The sequence below is a fragment of the Pelecanus crispus genome, chromosome 11 (assembly GCF_030463565.1).
Source record: "Pelecanus crispus isolate bPelCri1 chromosome 11, bPelCri1.pri, whole genome shotgun sequence".
In the NCBI taxonomy this organism is placed as follows: Eukaryota; Metazoa; Chordata; class Aves; order Pelecaniformes; family Pelecanidae; genus Pelecanus; species Pelecanus crispus.
In genome coordinates, this window is record NC_134653.1 from 3,256,484 (window position 1) to 3,277,778 (window position 21,295).

Genomic DNA, 21,295 nt, shown 5'->3' on the forward strand with positions numbered 1-21,295 from the left:
CTTAAAGACATACTGGGTGTGGACTGTAATTCTCTTTCCTCCTATATAAAAACAAGAGCAGATGAATATTCTGAATCCTACTTGCAAATTCAACAATATTCAAGATAGAACAATCTGCATAGAAACATCCACACATTTAGCATTCCGTATACTAATAGAGCTACGCTGACCTACACGGCTAAAATCTGTGATTGTACCCTAGATTTGATAGTCTTTCAGCCTCCCCTACCCACCAAAAGATACAGCTCAGTCCCTTCCACATCAGCCAGCCCCTCTCTCCCTGCAGCACGCGACCCTAGGCTGGCACAGTCCCACACAGCATCATGACACCAGAACGCACAACTCTGGCAATTTCTTTCAGCTTGTTGGTTTTGGGTTTTTTTTTGGTTGGTTTAGTTGGTTGTGGTCCCTCCCCACCCACCCCACCCCCCCCCAAATTAGGGAAAGGCCACCAAGATGCATCAGTTCATTCACAGAGACGCCCTCAAGGCAGGAGCAAGCATGGGACATCCCTTTCCACGTGCTCTGCGGACGTTTGCGTTGCTTGTGAAAGCAGAGCTCAGAAATGTTGCCGTCTTTGAGAAGGCCAGGTTACCACCAGAAACACTGGCTGAAACCTGAGCGTGGTTTAGTGCCGATGAGTCCAGACATGCAAGTTAAAAATGTATAGTTCAGCTTACAATTAATAGTTGTAAATGGAACCGGTTGTATTAATATGGAGTGCACCTTCCATGAAGAAAAATTAGTCAATGAAATTAATGAGTCGTGTTCATACATTAGAATTTTTAACCTCTCAAGAAGTATTACAAGAAAAAACAGCCTCTCTTCCGATCTTCATAAAGGCTCAACGTCTGTCCATTTTGGTAATCGGAAAACGGGAACAAATCAAGGGAAAGGCGACTTTAGTGTTTTTTCTTTTTAATGTAGTCTTAAATCATGTTACGCTCAAATTCATCTAAAAATAATTAGTCACGAGAATTTGTTTTGATTTGCATTATGAATACTTCATTTAAAAGTAAATATTTTAGTGTTAATCTTCCCTTTTAAACTCTCTTTACAGAAACAAAGAGCTAAAACCATAAATAAGAGGGCATTAAAACCATAAAAATGACATTTGCCAATATCTTAATTTTTCAGCCAGACTTGATAAATCTATCAAAACCAGACAGTTAAATAAGAACCACATTATAAAAATTAGCAAAAAAAGGACTATTAGGTAACTCTGCAAACTCAAATATGAAACTGTACTAAACAAAATATGTGCAAAAGTATACAAGAGTAACTGCATATAGCAAGGTTAAGCCTGAATTAGTTTTAAAGCTTGCCCCGGTGAAACTGAATTCAAAGGTGTCCCACTGTATTTCTTTTTTCTTTCAACTCACATTGTAAGTCAAATAAAAACAAAATACACAGGATAACTTCCAAACGAAGCTGGAACTGGACAAGCACAGAGCAGGACACTCACTCAGCACGAGTGCAGCATGCCACTCACAGAGAGTTCCTCAGGAGTCCTTAGAGTAGTGTGTACAAATTCAACACTGCATACAACAGCACACGTTATACTTGACAACTTGAGAGTGTTCTTGGGTGGTTTTTGTCTGTGGTGGGTTTTTTTTTGTTGTTGTTGGTTTGGGTTTTTTTTTTCCCCCCATTTGAGACAAGCTTGCTTTCTCGGTCAAACCTCTGATACGAAAGCAGTGCGATTTTGCGTTGCAATGTTTAATGCATAAAAACCAGCCACCTGGGCCCTCCGAATTGTTCTCTTCTAAGAGTAAGGACTATGGGTGAACCAACAGTCTAGAACTGTGTATAGTTATGTGCAAAACATTCACTAGCACTCTGAATCTCAGGTCTATCATATGGGCATAGGAAGTGACAGATGCAGGTAAATAGTAATTTCAGGATCCAGCACATCATCTGACATCTACAAAATAGCCAACGGAGTTTAAAATGGCAGGTTCTCCCTAGAAAGTGTATTGAAATGATTAACAAAGTAACAAAATGGGCAGAATCTAACTTTGGTGAAAAGTCTGAACATTTCACATAATGCTCAACAAGCCAAAGTAAGGTACCATCTGTAGCAAAGACTAGATTTAGATTAACTGGTAAGTAGAGACAACTCTTCAAAGATCATAACTGTAAACTGCAAATCTACTTCCAAGTCTCTTACACACCGTTCAGTCCACAACAGGCCACGTTCATTTTGCTGTAAAGACTTCAGCCTGGAAACACTATGAAAAGAAAGTTCCTTTAATTGGGTCTTTATAGAAGAAAAGGGTTAGTTGTATTTGTAGACTGGGACGCTGACGGCGGGATTCCTGTACTGTGAAGAGGTTGGGTCATTGATCCTGCAATGCTCACGTTCAGCCCCTGGCCCATCCTTGTTATAGATGCCACAGTGCCCATAGCTGGTATCGGTGCCATTCCCACAGGCACTGGGGCCATGGAAGACAGAGGTATTGGCTCCATGCTTATCGGTGGCACAGCACTGAAGGAAGGGCTGGTTCCCATCACAGGACTCGCTCTCATCTGATTTAGAGTGAGCGGCTGAGGCTGATTCACTTGGAAGGGGTTGATTGGAGTCGGTGCTGTAGTGGCGCCTAGTTTTGAGAGAAGAAGGGGGAAGAGGGAAAGAGAGCGCACCTCCGTAAACGCGAGGTTTTGCAGATCGCCTTTTCTGGCAAAGAACGCACCTTCCGTACACCCCCCACGTGCTCCCAACCCCAAAACACCCCGTGGAGAAACCTGCGGGGATGCCATTCAGCGAACTGGAGCTGCACTGGTGCACAAGCACAGTCTGTTTCCTTGATCCTATCAATGCCACAAAACATCCCTTTGCTGACCAACAGTTTCCACTTCTGATAGTAGTCACTGGAGAGGCAGGTTCTAAATTTGGTTACCTGGAATATGCCTAACCATGACATCCACATCACTAATTTTTTTTTTTTTTTTTTTTTTTTAAATGCTACTTAAAATTTGCATTATGGAAGAAAACTGCAGGCTCTCTCTACTCCTTTACTGCAATCTGGCTACTGCACATTTGCACATTTGCTTCAAGATCTCATCCAGTCAACTCCATTTAGAAGCTGTACATGTTTCTGGCACTGAGTTTTGACAAGAATTCATAAAGTAAACAAGTTGTTTCCGAATTACAGCGGTGCTAGAAAAAGCAGAGAATAACTTTCCCAGCGTTTGAGGTTCTTTGGACTGCTGCCAACACTACAAATTCCTTTTACCGTATATGTGTAGCGTTATTTGGATGGCCCAGTGACCCCTCATAAACTTTTTGTAGTAACCGGTAATGGCAGATACACAGACTTCCTCTTGCTAAACACTGCCAAGGCTGTTCAGAATTACTGGTTTTTTCCTACCCAAGGAGTTTAAGGAACTGTCTGGTTTTTTTTCCCTCCATTGGAAGAGTGAAGAAAATAAATACTGAAATAGCATTTTAAAGTATTTCACCATACTAGCGTCACAGAGAAATTTCAATGCATATGAATAGCTTTTAAAAAATACATACATCTTCCACGTGTTTAGTGTCACCATCTAAGTCTGCTATAAGTAAAGGCTCACTTCTAACAGGGGCCAGTTTACAGGAGAACTGCACCAGACTATTTTTTTCAAAATACACTGAGAGTGTGTTTTTGATCAAAACTGGTTTATCGTGCTAGCCTAAAGACAGCCTAACCAGCAACCCACTAAATTACACTGCAGAGTTTGCTGTCTGGAACCTCAGGTTGCAGTCAGAGATGCTACCATGCCTGCTGTAGCACAGGCAGAAGGGCGATTCCTGCCTGCCTCCACAAGAACCTGCCACCTATTACCCTCCCAAGGGATTCTCTGGTGGCGCAGGTTCGCATCTTACCTGTTCTGACAATCAATCAACTTTAGCTCAGCCATTTTTAATAACCCAAAGCCGCCTTCTAACACAGATCGTTTTGAGAGAGCAAGGGCAAAAATGGAAGAGAAACTGCTTGAACAAAGCTGAGCCAGCAGAGCAGCTGCAGACGCAAGAGTAGAAACTCTGCGCTTTCAGGGTTCGGCAGTATGCCTTGAAACCACGATGCCTCACCCTCCTGCTCTCCGTCATGATCTGTTGGCTGAAATATCAAGAAAAACAAGCCCAAACCAGCTTACGTTAAATCAGCTAGGACCGAGTTACACAGAGTTTTCCTATAGGAATAGAAAGGTAAAACAGAAAACTGAAGGAGTGTGCAGTAACAGACCTGGTGCCAAGAATGGATTCAGTGAAGTAACAGGTTGCGGCGGCTTAGACACCAGTGAATCCAGGTTCACCAAAGCAGCATTGGGGCCCAAAAAAGACTCAGGGGTTTTCCGAGCTGCACTTTGTTTGCCTGATGGCATGCTTGAGTGCTGGGAATCAAAGAGATCAGGACTTGTGGTACCGCTATGCTGAGATGGCAAAGTGGAACCTGATTCAGCTGAAACAACACAAAGAGAAAAGCAAAACTTATCTCATTAATCTACACAGTCAAGCAAAGAAAGCCCTGATGTCTCTGACAGCACAAGTATTTTAAAATCTAATGTTTGTATTAGTCAGATTTAAGCCTTTCAGTACATGTTACACCCTTACAGCATGCAAGCAGACAAATGTCCTTTAGAAGAGTATGAAGAAGCTACAGTTAGAGTTGCAGCGTTCTACTGAAGGCGCTACCTGATTTGTCCTGAGGAATATTCTCACAGCGATGCGGCAACAGATGGGACTAAGAGCCTCCAAGGAAAAGAGATTCAAAAGCCTTGGCTTCTGCCCTTGCACTACACCACTGCTGCACCCTTCCCAGCTAGATTCCACCCGGGTTTTCTGTGTTAAAGAAGTCTAGCCCAGGTTTGAATTAGTCACCGTTCTTTCAGGTAGAACCATCCTGAGAGTAAATAGTATCAAAGCACTTATACGTTAAGGTCTGGCAGTTTTCATTTTAGTGACTAATGACCAAATAAAAAATAAATTGAAGCATTCCTGGAAGCGTATTTTCTCATCTTCCTACTTTTGTTACACACTAGAATTTACACATTTGAGAAATTCAGTCAACATTGTTCTGTTTGACAATCTGAGCATGAGCCATACTCCAAACACATTGGATACTGTAAATTTAGAAGTCAAACAAATTTCTGGGTCAATACAGCGAAATTCTATGGCTTACAATGCAAAAGGCCCATTCCCCATAAGTTCATGCACAGGCCAAAATGTTAACGACAAGCTTTTACTGCTGCATTGCCACCAGCTTTAATATTTCCTTTTGTGAAAGTCAGTTTTATTTATTTTTTAAAAATAAAATTTAAGAATAGAGACATTGGTTGCTGAGACTACCACCCAGACTGTCCACATGCTAAGAATTTGATTCATACCTGGCTTTTTGGAAGTTCGAAGTGTGTCAAATTCAGAAAAATCATCTTTAACTGTACCATTCAAATTACTGAAGAGGTCAAAAGATGTACTTCCTGTTCAAAACAAGATGACAGCCCTGTCATTAACAGATCTTCGGTTGCATCACACACCTGATCCTACTGAAAGCAATTTCTGACCCATTTGTGTCACCAAGAAGCCCCGCTCTGTCAGGTTCCAGGGCAGCCGTTCAGATCAGCTCGAGTGCTCCTACTCTTACCCAGGACGAGGGAGAACTGTCAGAGAACTGTCCTTTCTTACGGCATTAGCCAACTAATTCAGAGCAATGTGCTTTTAAATCGCAATGTAAGGCACACCTTAGCGTGCTGGGTTTCATTAAGTGTCTGCACTAAAGAGACGTATAGGCAGGCATATACTGCTGCGGAAGAAGAGAACAGCAACGGATTTACAGCCTAAACTACAAATGTGTTAATCAGCCCTCAAGTAAAACACACTTCTGAATACAGTTCCAAAGACAAATGTAGCATTACTACAACTTAAGCAATGATTTGACTTACGCTTCCGAAGTTAAAAGGAGGAGGAATGCGATAGAAAAGGTTATCTACGCCATGTAGAGATGGTAAGGCCCTGTTAGCTAAAGCACCAGAACTTGCCCATAGTTTGCAACCAATGAAAACATAACATTTTCAAAATGTGGAGACACCCTTACCTCAAAACGGAGGAAGAAAAACCACACCTAAATGAACAGCAATCACACTCCTGAAAAGCTTTAAAGTTTGCCTTTTTTTTTTTCCCCATTAGCTAAAATTTTTTCTAATTTAGTTTTAACCTTCAACACATTTCAAGCAAACGAAGGTAGGGACTTAGCTCCATAAAGAACGCAGTAAGACAAATACCCAAGAGAAAGAGTGAAGACTGTGTGTAACACCACTTCTTATCAAGAACAAAGACCCACCATAGTTAAAGAATCATTCTCATAATGGTCCAGTTTTTGCCCTTTGCCCAGTGAAAAGCTGATTAGACAGCTTTTTGCAGTACTCAGATTCCTTTGTTTATTATGTACCCAGATGAATGACTAGCAGAAAACGCATTTAGGATGCATTTAGCCACGGTGCCAACATGAAAATACCAGGTATTAAGATTCATCAAGGTTGCATTAGTTACAGGGCACGAATAGACAATTACATCAGCACCTTCTGCATCCTGCTACACAAGGGCTTAGGGACAGCTTTCACACCCTCAGTCTGAAGTAAACAAACCTTCATTTGCACCTCTAAAAGTCTCCTCAGAGCGTGGAGCTGCTCAACCTGTCAATCTACCTCTGCAGAGACATCCATCTGCATAGCTATTTATCATGATGAAAGGTAAAATTATAGTATCATTCATTTCCAGAAATTAAGTCCTTGTCTACTTAAAGATAAAACCCATTTAAAAACGCAACAGCAGCAGCAGTCGTAAGTGCTCAGCATGCATCCACACATACCAAATGAAGAATGTAGAAGGGAAGCATGAAGAAGCAACACGAATTCAGAGCTCTAAGTCAGAATAATTACATTTGAAGTTCTTTTTGCTGCTAGCTACTACAACTCCTTTTTTTTGGTGTCTTTTTTTTTTTTTACAGACTAGTTCTGCAAATTGTTCAGCACATAGCTTCTTTTAACCAAGCAATGCAAGAAAATCATTCGGATTTCCCCTTCATTACTCAAGTAATACGCATATGGGATGAGACTGTTTCTCACCAGAAGAAGAGAGAGGTTTGTTTGCAGGTGCTGGTCCCCAAGGATCCACAGAAGGTTTTGCTGCAGTAGAAGATGGTTGAGCAGGAGCCCAAGGGTCAACATTTTTGGACAGAGACTGAGCTGTGGATCCTGCTGGTGCTGCCCAAGGGTCAACGGAAGCAGCTGGTTTGGCACCTGCAAGAAGAGCCAGCAGGAACACAAGTCAGCACAGTTTCACTTTGGAAAGCTTTCCTTAGGGATTAATCTCTCTTATGAGCTGTTACTGCCAATTAATACTGAACATAAATAGGTGAAGCAGTTCAACATTAGGAATACTGATAAGTCTCAGCATCTGTGTCGTACATACTGAAAAACAAGCACAAGCAAATTCTGTGCAAGACAGATGAATAAAACAAATCTCCCATTTGAAACTGAATCAAAAAAAATCTGCACTTCCAAAAAGAAAATAGACTTGCTCTTGTTACAGGCATTGCCACTACAACAGACAATATCTGACTGAAGGTGACCTAAATCACAGGGTATATTTATGAACTCACGGAACAGAAGGTTCCTAAAAAGCCTATATGTAAAAGGTATGAAATACACAACATTAAGACTTGGACAAAGAAAAGACATCTGTAAGACTCAAAAGGAACAGTTTTCAAACTCTTTTAACCATACTGTTATTTTATCAAAATATAATCGGCTTCCCTGAGCTAGTTGTGGGTTTTTTTTTATTCCCGTTTGTAAGCACTCCTGCCGACACAGATCTAAGCTGTCCACTGATACCCCTTCCTATATATTTTTTTTTTTTTTTAAACCCAATGCCTCTATGTTCAGGATTCCCATTTTTACTGGGAGATGTTGACAGCTCTTCATTCTTACAAATTCAGATTACCAAACTGCTTCAGGTTGTGCACAAGGTTAGGGCTTCCTTGTGTAAAGTGACAAATTAAGGCAGTAAAGGGAGAAGGAAAGAGAAAGAAACTTGCCTCACTATATACAATTTCCTGCCATTTTTTTCTTCTTCCTCCCCAACCTCCTAATTTACTGCTTTGCAGCTTAGGTGACCTCTTCTTCCTTCTACCATTAAATGAAACTATTTTTGGCTTATCAAACCCTGTTGGAAGGTATCACTTTTGCTTTGTTCCCGTGTCATCTGTCCCCACCGCCCCTCCGGGCGCAGGAACGGGAAGCCAGTACTTTAAATGCACATCCTGTACAACTCTACAGTGATCAATTACCTTCAAGTCAGATAGTACATGCAAACACATTTCCTCTTCCCAATGAAACTTCTCAACCAGTCATGGTTTAATTACTATATGAGAACAACTGTATAATCCAAGAGTAGGACGGAATTACCCCTGCAGTACATGGCTATTATCTTTAACCACCACGTGGGTTTCAAGTTACAACTGATCATTGTTTTATTTTTTAAAACTAGGTACAAACCCCCGTGGCATCACAATGTTCTTGAAAACCAATTCAGCGCTACACACAGCAGCAAATTCCAATCTGCAATGTTGGACTTTGTTTCATCAACAGGCAGCATAGTCTTGCTACAGCTTTGGACCAGGAAACGCTAAAATTCTCCAAGTAAGTCCAAGTATTCCCACACCGGTACTTACATTTCCTTTATCTACCCTTAGCGCTGAGTTATGAGCAATGCCACACAAGAAATGCTAATGACAGCACTTCCCATAAACGGAAGCTTTCAAAAATGTCTTTTCTTTCATAAAGAGAGTGCACAAAATTAGAGCACTTGGGAAGATACCTTCCCGTAGCTTCCATTATCTCTACTAAAATGCCAAAGTACATGCAGGATTTGAAAAATACAGTTTAATGAGTCATTCTTATCAGCAGTCAAATTAATAAGTCTTACATCTTCAAGACTATCCTTGGGAGCCAAGTAACCAGCAAGCTGGAACAAGGGGTTGTTCTATGGCATTAATAAAGTTGGGAGCCACTGAGAGGAAATGCTACAGCTGCAACTGATGCAAGGAAAATCCTGTCAGAGGATGATGTATCAAGCACGAGATTTGAAGAAGGCAGATTTTGTTTGGTTTTTAGCCACGGAAGAATACATTGAACAGCCTTAGGGCCCAAAACTTGGACTTTTTCTGATTTCATGCTTGCAGTTTATCACCAAAAAAGAAACAGATTACACCTAGAACAATGAATTGTCGTTAGCCCAGCAGCTATGTAGGTGTCTTTAATGCCACCATGAGAAGGAGTTAAAAAAAAAAAAAAAAAATCTATTTCATTCTGGATGGTGGTGTGCTGAATGTTAATGCAAACGACTTTGAAGCACTTTATAGCAGAGGTCGTAGAATCACCAGCCTGAAGCAACACTGACAGAACTAAGCTGTTAATCTTCATGAAAAAGCTTCCCTTTGCACAGAACCCCCCTGCCCCTCAAAAAAGAAAAAAAAAAAATCCAAAGCCAACAAAAACCAGATCCAGATCCAATTCCACAGACGTAGCAAGTTTAACACGCACTGTGTGGAACCATCAGCTTCCCTGTGCAAAGGAGTAACTCCTTGGACAGACTTTGGCTACCTAGAAAACAGCAGGCTCCACAGGTAGCAAAACACACACACACAAAAGCAAACGTGCAAAAAAGTGGGCTGAATTGCTCTTGAAGATGCGAAGCACTGGATCTTTCACTTCAGAAACAGATTCCATGAATTTACCATCAAAAGCTTATGAAACATAGTGAATATTTAAAATGGTAACCTCGATTTTTTTGTTTAGTATAAAAATCTCCATTTAAACAATTTAATCCACATTTTACACCATATCTCACTAGAAGCAATTAAAGACATGGTAATTCAGATCTATGACCTTCCTAATCACAGTACCCTGCCTAAGTATCATATTAAATACTGGCAAAAGTCTAAACCCATGACACTGGACACAACTAGCAGTCAAAGCGTGAGCATCCCCCCAGTCTGAGACAAGTCGGTTTTGCTGTACAAAGACGACAGAAGCTTCACTCTTCTCCTCTTTCTTAAGATTCAAAATGCACACACAAAACCCCAGCTGCTTAAATAGCAGAAACAGGGTGCAATTTCCATTTGTTTCTGCTTGGAAATGAGTTAGGGGAACATTAGTTCTAGAGTACAGGAAACCATCAAGATGGACTAACATACCATTGTTATCAAGCATCACATTGCACACTGAAAAACTTGGAAAAGCTCAACATTAAAAAGCAAAAACTTTTAAATAAGCATTCCTTCTAGGCAGTTTATTCTTACCAAATGATTGCCATGGGTCAGAGGCAGTAGCTGCAACTGTGGATCCTCCCCAGGGATCAGTTTGGTTTGCAACAGCAGGAGGTCCCCAAGGCTCTGTTTTCTGTGGGGCCGGTGCCGACGAGGGCAGGGCATCCATTAGGTCCAACAAAGTGGTATGCTGAGGGCAGGAATAATCTGAGCTTTAATCAAGAGCATTACCAGTCTGAAGTACAAACCCATGAGAGTGAAGAAGCAATTTTTTTTTTTTTTTTCCTTTTACACACCTGCATTGACTAGTTTGAAATTTAACCCACATGGAAGAAGCTTTAAGCTACACAACAAAGCAATCCCAAAAGCATAAAAGAGCGCAGTATTAAGCTATTTTGTGTTACTGTATTTCAGCTTTTGGCAGCATAACCGGGAATTTCTTAGTCGAAGGCACTACCTCCTTCTTTTTGGGAATTTTAATTGTGTCTCTGCGACTCTCCTCCAGAGCCATCTGTAATCTCAGATCATCTCCGCGTCTGAGGCGCTCCTCCTGCAAAGGAAATCAACACTGTTGATATAGACCATTAGCCTAGACTGTGCTGCTTGCTCCCTCCAGGTGTCCAGCCCCCTCGGCAGGACACTGCCAGGGAAGGCCCGGGCAGTGCTCCCTGCCACCCTAGGAGCGACGCGCACCGCAGGCACGCGCAGTGGGATCGCCGGGATTATTTGCTGTAACTTGTACATAACACAAGCGAGGGGGAGGGAAGTATTTCTTGTGATTCTTGCCTCAAACAGAGGTCAGAAGCACCCTGACCCTGTAACGCCAGTGTAACAGTGTGATCATAACAACGCCCATTTTGCTGACTGAAATTTACCCTCGTGTTGGTTTACTCCTAATGGGAAAGGTATAAATGAAACCTTCCTTCCAAAATCTCAGTTACAGTGCTAGAAACACCACAGAACTGAAAGGCAAAGTAAATATCCCATCTTTAAATTACTGTAATGTTTTTGAACGTTCAAATCACCACCGAAGGACACAGTGATTTAAACTTTACTTTTCCTGGCTTTTGTCAGCTTCCCGCCACAACTGCTGCAACTGTTATGAAGAACGCTAAGTGAATTAATCTACCCAACTCCATGTTTTTAACATCTGCAAACTGCCATGTTTGTGGTACATTCAACTATTTTAAATATCTTTGCTTGCATCACATCTTTCAGAAGTTGACTAATTCCCCAGCTGGTATTTCCCTTGCAATTTTTTAAGCTATTTCAACTGACAGATTCTGATTTTTGTTTTCTTTAACTTCATTGCTCAATAATGACTAAGTTTACCAGGTGATAGTCTCCCTTTCCAAGCACAGAGATACGAATGCCTAACATACAACAGTAAGCTAAAATTGCCACAGGAAGCCTCTAAAATATCAGACACTCAGCAGGCTGACTTGAATTTTCACTCATAGCTGAGATTCAACAACTTTGTTATATATTAGTACGTAGCAAACTTTATCCACAATTACAGCATTTACTCCAAATTCAGAATGAACCTCCTAAGAATTACCACAGTAACATAACCCGTATGACAGACTAGGAGCCAAGTTATTTTAAACCAGGTTCTTTATAAATTCTAGTATTTTGTTTCAGGTCACCCTTCTGTTCCAGACAATCTCACCGAATGAGCACATCACTCAAAATTTCATCGTAATCAGAATTCACTGACATTTCTTATGCTGGCCCATTAATGAAGGTTTTCAGGACTAGTCATGTTTTCAGTTCTTCCTAACTGAAAACATCTTCAGTAATGTGATGATTAACATCCTCCCACACAAAGTCTTCTTGCAAAGTGACTGTCATCTTCCACTAGTCTCAACAGCTCGGAGGCTGCAGTTACTTTAAAAAGAGATTTAAAAAAAAAAAAAATAAAATAAAATAAAAGAGCAACATCTTCCAAAATGGCCTTTCTCTCCCCCTATGCCACCTGGAGCAAAGCCAGGCTGCCATTGTGGGGGGGAAAAAAAAAAAAAAAAAAAAAAAACAAACCACACCAGGATTGTAGTTTCAACTATGAAAACATAAGACACTTTGGAAAACCTACACGGGAACTGACCTGCTCCGCCACTTCCCGGCTCATTGCCAGCGCAAGCTGCAGTTGGAGCTCCTCTTCGCCACTTGTCTGAGGCCGGGCCTGCTCGAGCTCCGAGGAAACTCGAGGGGACGTAGCTGTTGGAAACAAAAACCAGCAAGTTTAAACAGACCAAACAACAAAAAGATAAACAGGCTTGATTACTTCTCTGACCGGACCACCCCACTTCCACAAAGTCATTCGCAAAGGTCCCCAGCACAGCGCCGGGCCCCCCGGGTGCCAGGGGCCACCGACTCGCCAACCACCATCGGCTCCCTGAACCGTCAGAGGTAAAGCTCCTACCAAGGCTGACGTTTAACAAGCCAGAACAATTAAGCAGGGGGAACTTTGCGAGGCAGTTCAATTGCTTTGAAGGAAAAATGTTCCTGGAAAACAAAGGCTTTTTGTGTGAGTGCAGTTGTAGTATCGAGAAGTATCACCAACGAATGCTGGAAACCCTGTCTCAGCATATCAGAGCCTCGGGGGGCAGGACACTGACTTAAAAGAAACTATGGAATTAATCATTCAAGAAAACATCTGTTGATATTTCTTACATCTTATAATGTCAGTAAGAATTTGCTGGGAGTTGGCCAATACCAGGGTAAAACTGGATACCACCCACTTTTCTGTAAAATAATACAGTCTTAATGGGACAGATAAAGAACTATTCTTAACTGCTAGGCAGGCTCAGAGACCAACAAGCCAGCTATTCATACTCAAAATTTACAAAAATACTGTATCATTCTCTGTTTAAAAAAAAAAAAGGTTTGGTATATATGTTGGGGGGTGGTTTGTTTTTTGTTGTCAGTTGGTCTTTCTTTGGATGAAGACCTCTATTAGCTAAGTAGCAGCTGGTCATCTCCCTCACTCCTCCCCAAATCACAGTCAAGCTTGACAGCTAAAATACACAATTTCTCAAGACACAAATATTCTTTTCTGGATGCTTTCACTACAGTAGCACGCAGAAATTCCCATCCAAATGGGACGATGGGTTTATCACTATACAGGTATTACACAATTTTTGTCCCCTCTCTCGCTCTCAGGTAATTCTCTAGCATCCAAATCATTTATAAAGAAATTTTATCTTACTTTGGCAAGGAAGTTTGTATTTAATGGTTGGAATGATAATTAGTTTGGCAAAATATATACTGACATTTAATAAAGAGGAAACATATTTTTTAAACTATGATGTCAAGCTCAAACAAATCACGTTTCTTCTTGATAGGTCAGCTAGGCATGTGAACATTAGATTACCAAAATGTAATTTAAAAAAACACCACAAACACTTATTCAGTCACGACTTCAATCCTCCAAGTATTTCCCAGTCTTGTCTCACCCTAACTTTTAGGCCAAAACGCCATTATAAAATAAAAAGTGCAACCTTCTCTCTCATCCAGCAGGCCAGAAGGAAGGTGACTCTCAGTAAATGAGGAATGACCTTTCCTTTCCACCATACACCCAACGTCCCCTCCCATCCCACTCCGTTTCGAAAACGACAAATTAATTTATCACCCAAAACGATTCCTTCCACATTGTGCTGATACTGAAGCTTTCAAGCCAACCAGGCAAGCTGCTTACTTCACATAAAGATGTTACTCGTACCTCGATTCTATTACTTTTTAAAACTTTCTCATATAAAGTATCTAAATTTAGCATGCTTCACAAGTACTTTTTGCTCCAACAGTCACAGACAGGCTCTCCAATATATTATAGGGACTCTTACAGACTTAAAGTAGGAATAAACAGCACATCAGGTAACAGGATGTCTGACAGCATGGAAAATACAACCTTAAAACGTTTGTAAAGTTTGAATATTCTTAAATATAAAACCAAAGAGCATTAAAAAGAAACCGGATAAAACTCAACGCAAAGTTGAGTGTACCAAAAGGTAGCCCATAGCAGAAAAACCGAGATCCTCCTCTGATTTCTCAGTCAAAAGGAAAAGCAGTAAAGTTAATCTATGTGGACTCAGCAAAGCATTTTATGATGCTAAATAGGATGTTACTGTTAAGCAGAGGGTAGTGTAAGAACCAAAACAGGTAAGGAACCGGCTGAAGAAGAGATTACGTCAACTGCCTACCACCAAGGAAGTTTACTAACGGTTTCTCAAGAACTGGCTTTAAGACTGATCTTAAGAAAAATTAGGTAATAAACAAATGCACGAGGTTGCGGGAAAATGCAAAGATAATGCTAAGAAAAATTGTCAAACTAGAGGGAGAAACAGGAATATTAAAAAAAACCCAGATGACTGAGAAGGGAAACAGGATGATACAGAGAAAGAAAAATAATTTCTTTGATGACCAACTTCTGCTAATTGGGGGCATCAACTGCAAGTGACAGAGACATAGAGAACTTTCTTTAGTGCTTAAAACACAAGACAACTCCCAGCCACTGACCTAATACAGCTATTACTAACATTAGCACTACTGCACCAAAGCATTAGTCAGAATTCATCTAACATACCAAACGCAATTCTAGTCATTCAAATCCAAGACAGATTATTTCAAAACAGAATGGATGCGGAAACGCTTCCCTTCCCAGCATACAGAATATTTTATGCATTTATCTTTGCAAAAAGAAGATCGAGCAGTTTATGGTTGCTAAATACATCAGGCTCGCAAATACTATGGAGCAAGAAAAGCTATTGAAGATAAAGGGGCAAGAATTAATCGTACAAATTGACCTCTGAGATACAAATAGAAAGAAGCAGCCTTCCAGCAGGAATTGTAGAAGGAGAGAGTCATAACTGGTTTCAAAATAGAGCTGGATAAGCACACAAATGGGACAGCAACATGGTCACCTGAGAACAGATGGCAACTGGGCTATGATCAGGCAGATACCTTCTGGTCTTCTGTTTCTTTAACTGCAATTGTGGGGAAGAACGCGTTTTTCTGGACTTTTTGCACAGGAGTTTTTTCATCTCTGTTGACCTAACTACATTCCATAACAACTAAAGAAGCTGACGGTAGAATGACTTTAAAATGACGTGAAATGGGTTGTTAACTCTGTTGGTTTTCCTCCCATTTCCACATGAAGGACGACTTACCCAAAGTGCTCACCAGTTTCAGCTTTTAACAGCACGCAGCATTTCTGCACTAAAAAGCTGCAAAAGCAGGGATTGCATCCTACTCCGAGCGTCTCACTCGCCCTCCCATGGCGGGTCCTCGCCTCCCAGCCGCGCACGGGAGCGGCAGGCTTGCTTTGGCAGAGAGCTACATTACCTCACAGCTCCCAACAGAGCCCAGCATTCAGCGGCTCCAGGATCTGAACACAGATAATAAGGGGTCTCACAGATATAGCTTATTTCTTTTCACTTTTCGGCTTTTCAGCAATTCATTCTACTTGGTTTTACTAACTCTAAAAGGCACTTTAGAGCTCCTTTTACAAAAAAAAAGGAAAAAAATCAGCAATTTGAAATTCTTCCTTGGGCTTCACATTAAAAAAAAATTGATAAAAATGTTGCTATTTTACATTTAAACTTCTGCAGTGGTTATAAAACCATCTACATTAAATAGCCACCAGCATATTTTTTGAAAAAGGATTAGGGGGAATTCAAAACACTGTTCTTGGTAGTAATCAGACATGTTTTATCCAGCAACTTCCCTCCTCAATTCCCGCAGTATTATAACTACCCTTCTATACTGGCCTCCTCCTGCATTAACGTTTTCGTTGCAAGGATCTAGCATAAAGGTTATTGCCTTAGTAACAGTATCGCTGCCACACAAAGAATCTCTTATCCCACAGCACATGACAGTTAACTCAGATGTTTATGTAAGATGGGACTCAACAGATCAATTCTGACCCGCTAAGCCCTGCTTTGTTGCTGCTTTGAGAATTTGGAGATCCCGGCCCCCCTAGGCTGCCCAGAAGCGACGGCACGGGTATCTGCTGCTGCAGGGAGACATGCCACTGGCTCGTCCTCTCAACAAGGCTCTAGCTGCAGTGCAAGGAAATAATTTCCAACCTCAGTTAATCACTAAAGCAGGATTCTGCTCCACCATCTGTCTCTAGTACAGGCTGTGACGTCTTTCATACATATCTATTGGTAATTTACTGTATTTTGGCTATATTAAAAGCCCTCTGCAGATGTCTATAGGTTTGGATAAGTTAGTGAGTTAAAGTGTATATAGAGTAGACAGCTAGAAAGCAGAGTCATCGCCTACATTAATGACAAAAATCAGTCCCAGCATAAAAATCAGACTGGGTATTTTCATTCAGGAGCATGTGCTTGGTTTTTTGGGTTGGGGTTTTTTTGTTGTTGTTGTATTTTTTTTTTTAAATGTCACTCTAGACCAAGTGACAGCACAGAGTGCCATGGAAAATAAGCCCCAGCTTTATAATTTGCAGGTGGTATTCTTAAGAACAGAATTCAGTTCTTAGTCACGTTTGAGTGAGGAAGCAGCTTTTTCTGAACAATCAGTACACCTACAAAGGTAGGCAAAACAAAGGCTGACGTGAAAAATCAGAATAGTATCAAGGCAAAAAACTATGAAACTGATAGCAATTCACTTGGGAACCAAGCAGAGATCCCATTTGTTGGTCTTCAAATGAAAGATTATTCAAATAAAGATGGGATACTTTCAAAAAGCCAATCTAACCTCTCGAATTATGAAAGGGCATGTACAAACTGCTTAGTCTAGGAGGAATTGTGTAATCCACCTTTCCATTAGGAATTAAAGAGATCTTTCAAATACAAGAAGAGAATTAATAGCACCTATTAACGTGACAAGGTGGAGCTGATCAGCCTTACTGCATGATTTCAAATTGCACTGAAGCAGACAGAGCACCTTTGAAACTGATTTCATACTCAACAAACCCCTAAGGCTTGTTTTGGTTAATGAACATTTTTTCTCTCGGGTGATCCTTACGCTCATCTTAATAGACATAGTTAGATAATTTATTAAAACTACAGAAGCCTGGTTACACTAATGGCATCTCCCTCCTTTACCTAGAGCACCAGAAAAATAGAAGTGTGGTAAGAGGATTAAATCAAGTTGTCAAGTGATATCTGACAGGTAACACAGGAATCTTACCAAATTCCTTCAACATCTCAAACTACAGAATTTATCCACGCAGCTCATCCAGATTCATTGCTGGATGATATGCCATATATTCCCTGACTAAGATGGAAGGCCAGAGATGTATTCCAACCTGCAAAGATGCAGAACATATTATTAAAAAAAAAATTTTTTTTCAAAAATAGGAGCATTCTGAATTTCCTATAATGCCATCAAACCCAAATTAGTAATTCCTCTGAATTATTTTCTACTCTAAGCAAAAGGGGAGACAAAACTGAAACAGACGAGTGAACACAAACTTGCTGACGCTTCACAAAACTGTTTTTAAATAATGAGTCAACTTAATGTGAATAATCACTGGAAATATTAAAACTCATTACTGCAGCTAAAGAAAACTGCTCCCAAAATCTTTACAGGTAAGGTTAACAAACTTGGCATTTCACAGGATCCATAAAAGCCCTTTTCAGTCCATCTTTCACCAATCTTTTATCAAACAGGCTGCATGTATAATGAATCTGGTTTCTCAGCCAAGCGGCCTACCCCCGGGCAAAGCGCTCCTCTAAAATCAGGTCACACTGTGCACGTCGCGTTGTTCCCTACTCTGCCGCGTTTGCGTAAATGAAATCAGGACATTAAAACACACACCACTCTTGCTCTGCCAACATTTCTTAGCGCAACCCAAACCCAGGGCAGCAGATGGCCAAAGGAAAGGACATGTGTACAACCCAAAATAACACAGGTAGGTCCCGGGTTAGGCATAATAGGATTGGGCCTCTTAAAACCAAGTTTACTGAAGCCCTGCTTTTTAAAAGCATGAAGGCAGGGCAGGGAGAGGACCAGCATTTTCCAGGGATCCTTCAAAGCTGAAACTAATCCAAACACACTATGTTCTGGGGGCAGGTGTGCCAAGGAATTGGCTTTGTCAGTCACTTCCCTCCAGGTCGAGTATTTTTCCATAATTTTTCCGCCTCCCATAAGCACCCCAGCCACAAGGAGCTGCAGACGACTACACCGCTTGCTTCCTGAGCAGCCACAGCTCAACGGTGACAATCCGGATGGGTCCGCCAAAGACAACACAACTAACCGGCTCCCAAGAAAGAACCAGGTAATCCGAGTCCCTACACCCCTGCCCCATCTCCCGAGAGCTTCTGCAGGCCCGAGGTGCTCAAGCACAGCCTTTTGCAGGTACTCTAAACTGTCTTCCACACAGCAGCGACCATGGGTTACGCTTCTGCCACGCTGACGACTCCAGCGTAGCAACAGAGTAATATTCCTGTGTAAGCCTCTGCTGAAAACAATACTTTAAAAAGATAGTTACTAGATGAAGGACTTTATCAAGACCAGTAAACTCTAACAAATGCACTCCCGGGCTTGAAACAGCATCACAGTTCAGATTTAAGAGGTCTATATTAAGAACACCCTACTTTTCCCCATGCAGCCATAAATCCAGAATCCTATTTAAGTGGTCACTGGCAGCTGTAGATGAAACAAAGCTAGTAACAAGAGGCTGATTTCAAAAACTGGGTGACTAACATCTAGCATAAAGACAGTACTTAGACACAAAGCCAGATTAGGGGTGGGGAACTATTGCTCCAAAAGAGTTCAAATATTGGCCTCATATTTCTTCCTCTCCCCAGTGGGTTTAGTTGCAGCACCACACAAGAAGATTCCCTTAACGTGAAATAAAACCCGATATCAGATTTCATGCAACTCCATACAATTTACACATTTTCCAAAACAAGTAAAAACTTTTATGTATTTTGTCATGGACTACTTAATAGCTCCTAATCTGAACATTAATTGCCCCTGGCTTAAAGCTGGAAGATAGCCAATTGTCCCCAGTATGTCAGAAATTGTTGACAAGATGGAGGTTGGGAGGAGCTTTACTTTTGCTTTTAGCTTTACGTTATCTCTCTTGGCTTCCATTTACAGATTACGAGACTAGATAGCAAAAAATATACTAATATTTTACAAATGTTTGCATCAACAGCCAGTAATATTCACATGCCATAAAGTACCCTCTAGAATCGTACAAGCTTTACAGCACAGAGATCTTCAGAGCCAACAGAGTCATTAAGGCAAAGCTTTAGGGGAAAGGATTTTATTAAAAACTATCATGCTTCACCATTTCACTTTCCACATTTTCTAAAAGATTGTTAGCGATGAGATGAAAATATCTGCAAGGAAACGGGGAAAATGTCCTTATTCGCCGGTGTGTCTTGCCTGCAGCAGTGAGGGGTGATGGTACATCAGTCAAGAGATCCTTTTCCCGTCCTGAATTCTCTCACAGGCTATCAATGCTGCTTTTACTTTTTTCATAAAGGATCAATTTGGGACACAAAGACCAGCAACTCTACAAGAAAAACCTTTCTGGCTCAACATCAAATACAAAACCCAATTCTCATACGCACTCTCAGATACAAGCCTACACATATGCTTAAGAAGCTAGAGAAGAGCCAGAGTTTGAGCATTGCAGTGTTTACACTCAATGCTGTACAGTGCAGCTAATTCAACATTCTGAAGAAAGCGAACAAAAAAGGGTCCACTGACTTATCCAATATTGCACTTCGTAACTGACAGAAGGGGGAAGAGATCCCTCACGCACAATCCCGACATTATCTACTGGAAGTTACTTGTTCCCCTAGTGATCTCTCCTGGAGAAACTATTAAGCTCTTTCAGCCAGCTCAGGCTTCTTTTCTTCTGCAAGGAAGTATCAAAAATGAGGAGATACTTTTCTTTTCAACACAATCTTTTCAAGTAAGGGGAATGCATTCTCAAAATCTGCAATCCCCACCCATTGTGTCTAGCACAGAACAAAAGTAAAACGCGCTAATACCAAAACACTGAGAGATGAAACATTTCATTTGGCTATGTTGGTAAAAAGCCTGTTACACTCTCCCAAACTTTATTTGTATTTGAATGTTAATAAGACACACTAAATATTTAGCAAAGAGGGTGGGTGTACATTTTTAACAGGCAAATCTCATGCTATAGATTGCAAATCTAAATGCCTCTGATCTCCTCTTCAAAGGCTCAGAGGAATGAAAGACAATTCTACCAGAATATACAGTAGAGCAACCGCATCTTAAAACTGTTATAAGGAGAGTATTTCCCAGGAGCTAAGCATAACTTAATTCCTTTTACATATTTTACTGAATCCATATTTTCAGAACAAAAGAAGGGTATCATTATAGAATAAAAGAAGACACGATGGATACAATCTCTTTCACTTTAAATAATGAAAAGCATCTTTTCCATTAAATTTAGAAGGCACAAGAATAACCCTACATTTACATAACAGATTAAATGTCTGGATTTTGATGAAACTCCTTCCTCATTTCCTAGGATAAAGGACAAAGCTCTACACAAAGTTTTCCATTATCGGAAGCACTTAGCACAGCTGTTTTGTAAGGTGCTGGTTTGCTTTGCTATACTCAATTAAACCATAAAAGAAACATCTTAAAACTTCGAAAGATACAGATCATAAAAACTAACAACCATCTGTATTTTTGCTGATAGATATTTAAGTCCAGGAGAGTCTACAACAGAGGAAGAACCTGAAGAAGAAAAAAAAAAAAAAAGCCTGAGATTTCTAAAGCTTCTTAGGTACATGCTTATGGGGGAGGAGAAAAAAAGATTAAGAAATCATTACCTCAAAAGCAATCCTGCAAATAGAGATACACAGCAAAGTCATACGCAGGCAAATGAGAGTACCCAGTAATTAAACACTGTGTACTGAATGAATAACCAAACTTGCTTCTTGACATCTAGTCCCCCATCAAAATTCTTCAAGTGTCCAAGGAACAATTCAGAAACACACCCCGCGTTGCTCAATCCTTGCTGTGAGGAA

The 21,295-nt window shown here is 40.7% G+C and overlaps 1 protein-coding gene across 2 annotated transcripts in view; it reads right to left on the bottom strand.

The window, feature by feature from the left end:
* Window positions 1-1,618: 1,618 nt before the first annotated feature.
* Window positions 1,619-21,295, bottom strand: part of EPN2 (epsin 2) — a 43,774-nt gene continuing 24,097 nt past the window's right edge. Inside the window, exons 3-9 of one of the 2 annotated variants that reach the window (XM_075718396.1) lie at window positions 12,412-12,524; window positions 10,765-10,857; window positions 10,341-10,497; window positions 7,105-7,278; window positions 5,368-5,460; window positions 4,227-4,442; window positions 1,619-2,600 (exon numbers count right to left, since the gene is read on the bottom strand). In XM_075718396.1, the coding sequence (XP_075574511.1) occupies window positions 2,263-2,600; window positions 4,227-4,442; window positions 5,368-5,460; window positions 7,105-7,278; window positions 10,341-10,497; window positions 10,765-10,857; window positions 12,412-12,524 (1,184 nt within the window). In that variant the 3' untranslated portion in view covers window positions 1,619-2,262. The remainder of the gene's footprint in view (window positions 2,601-4,226; window positions 4,443-5,367; window positions 5,461-7,104; window positions 7,279-10,340; window positions 10,498-10,764; window positions 10,858-12,411; window positions 12,525-21,295) is intronic. The other variant, XM_075718397.1, reaches the window with a different exon arrangement.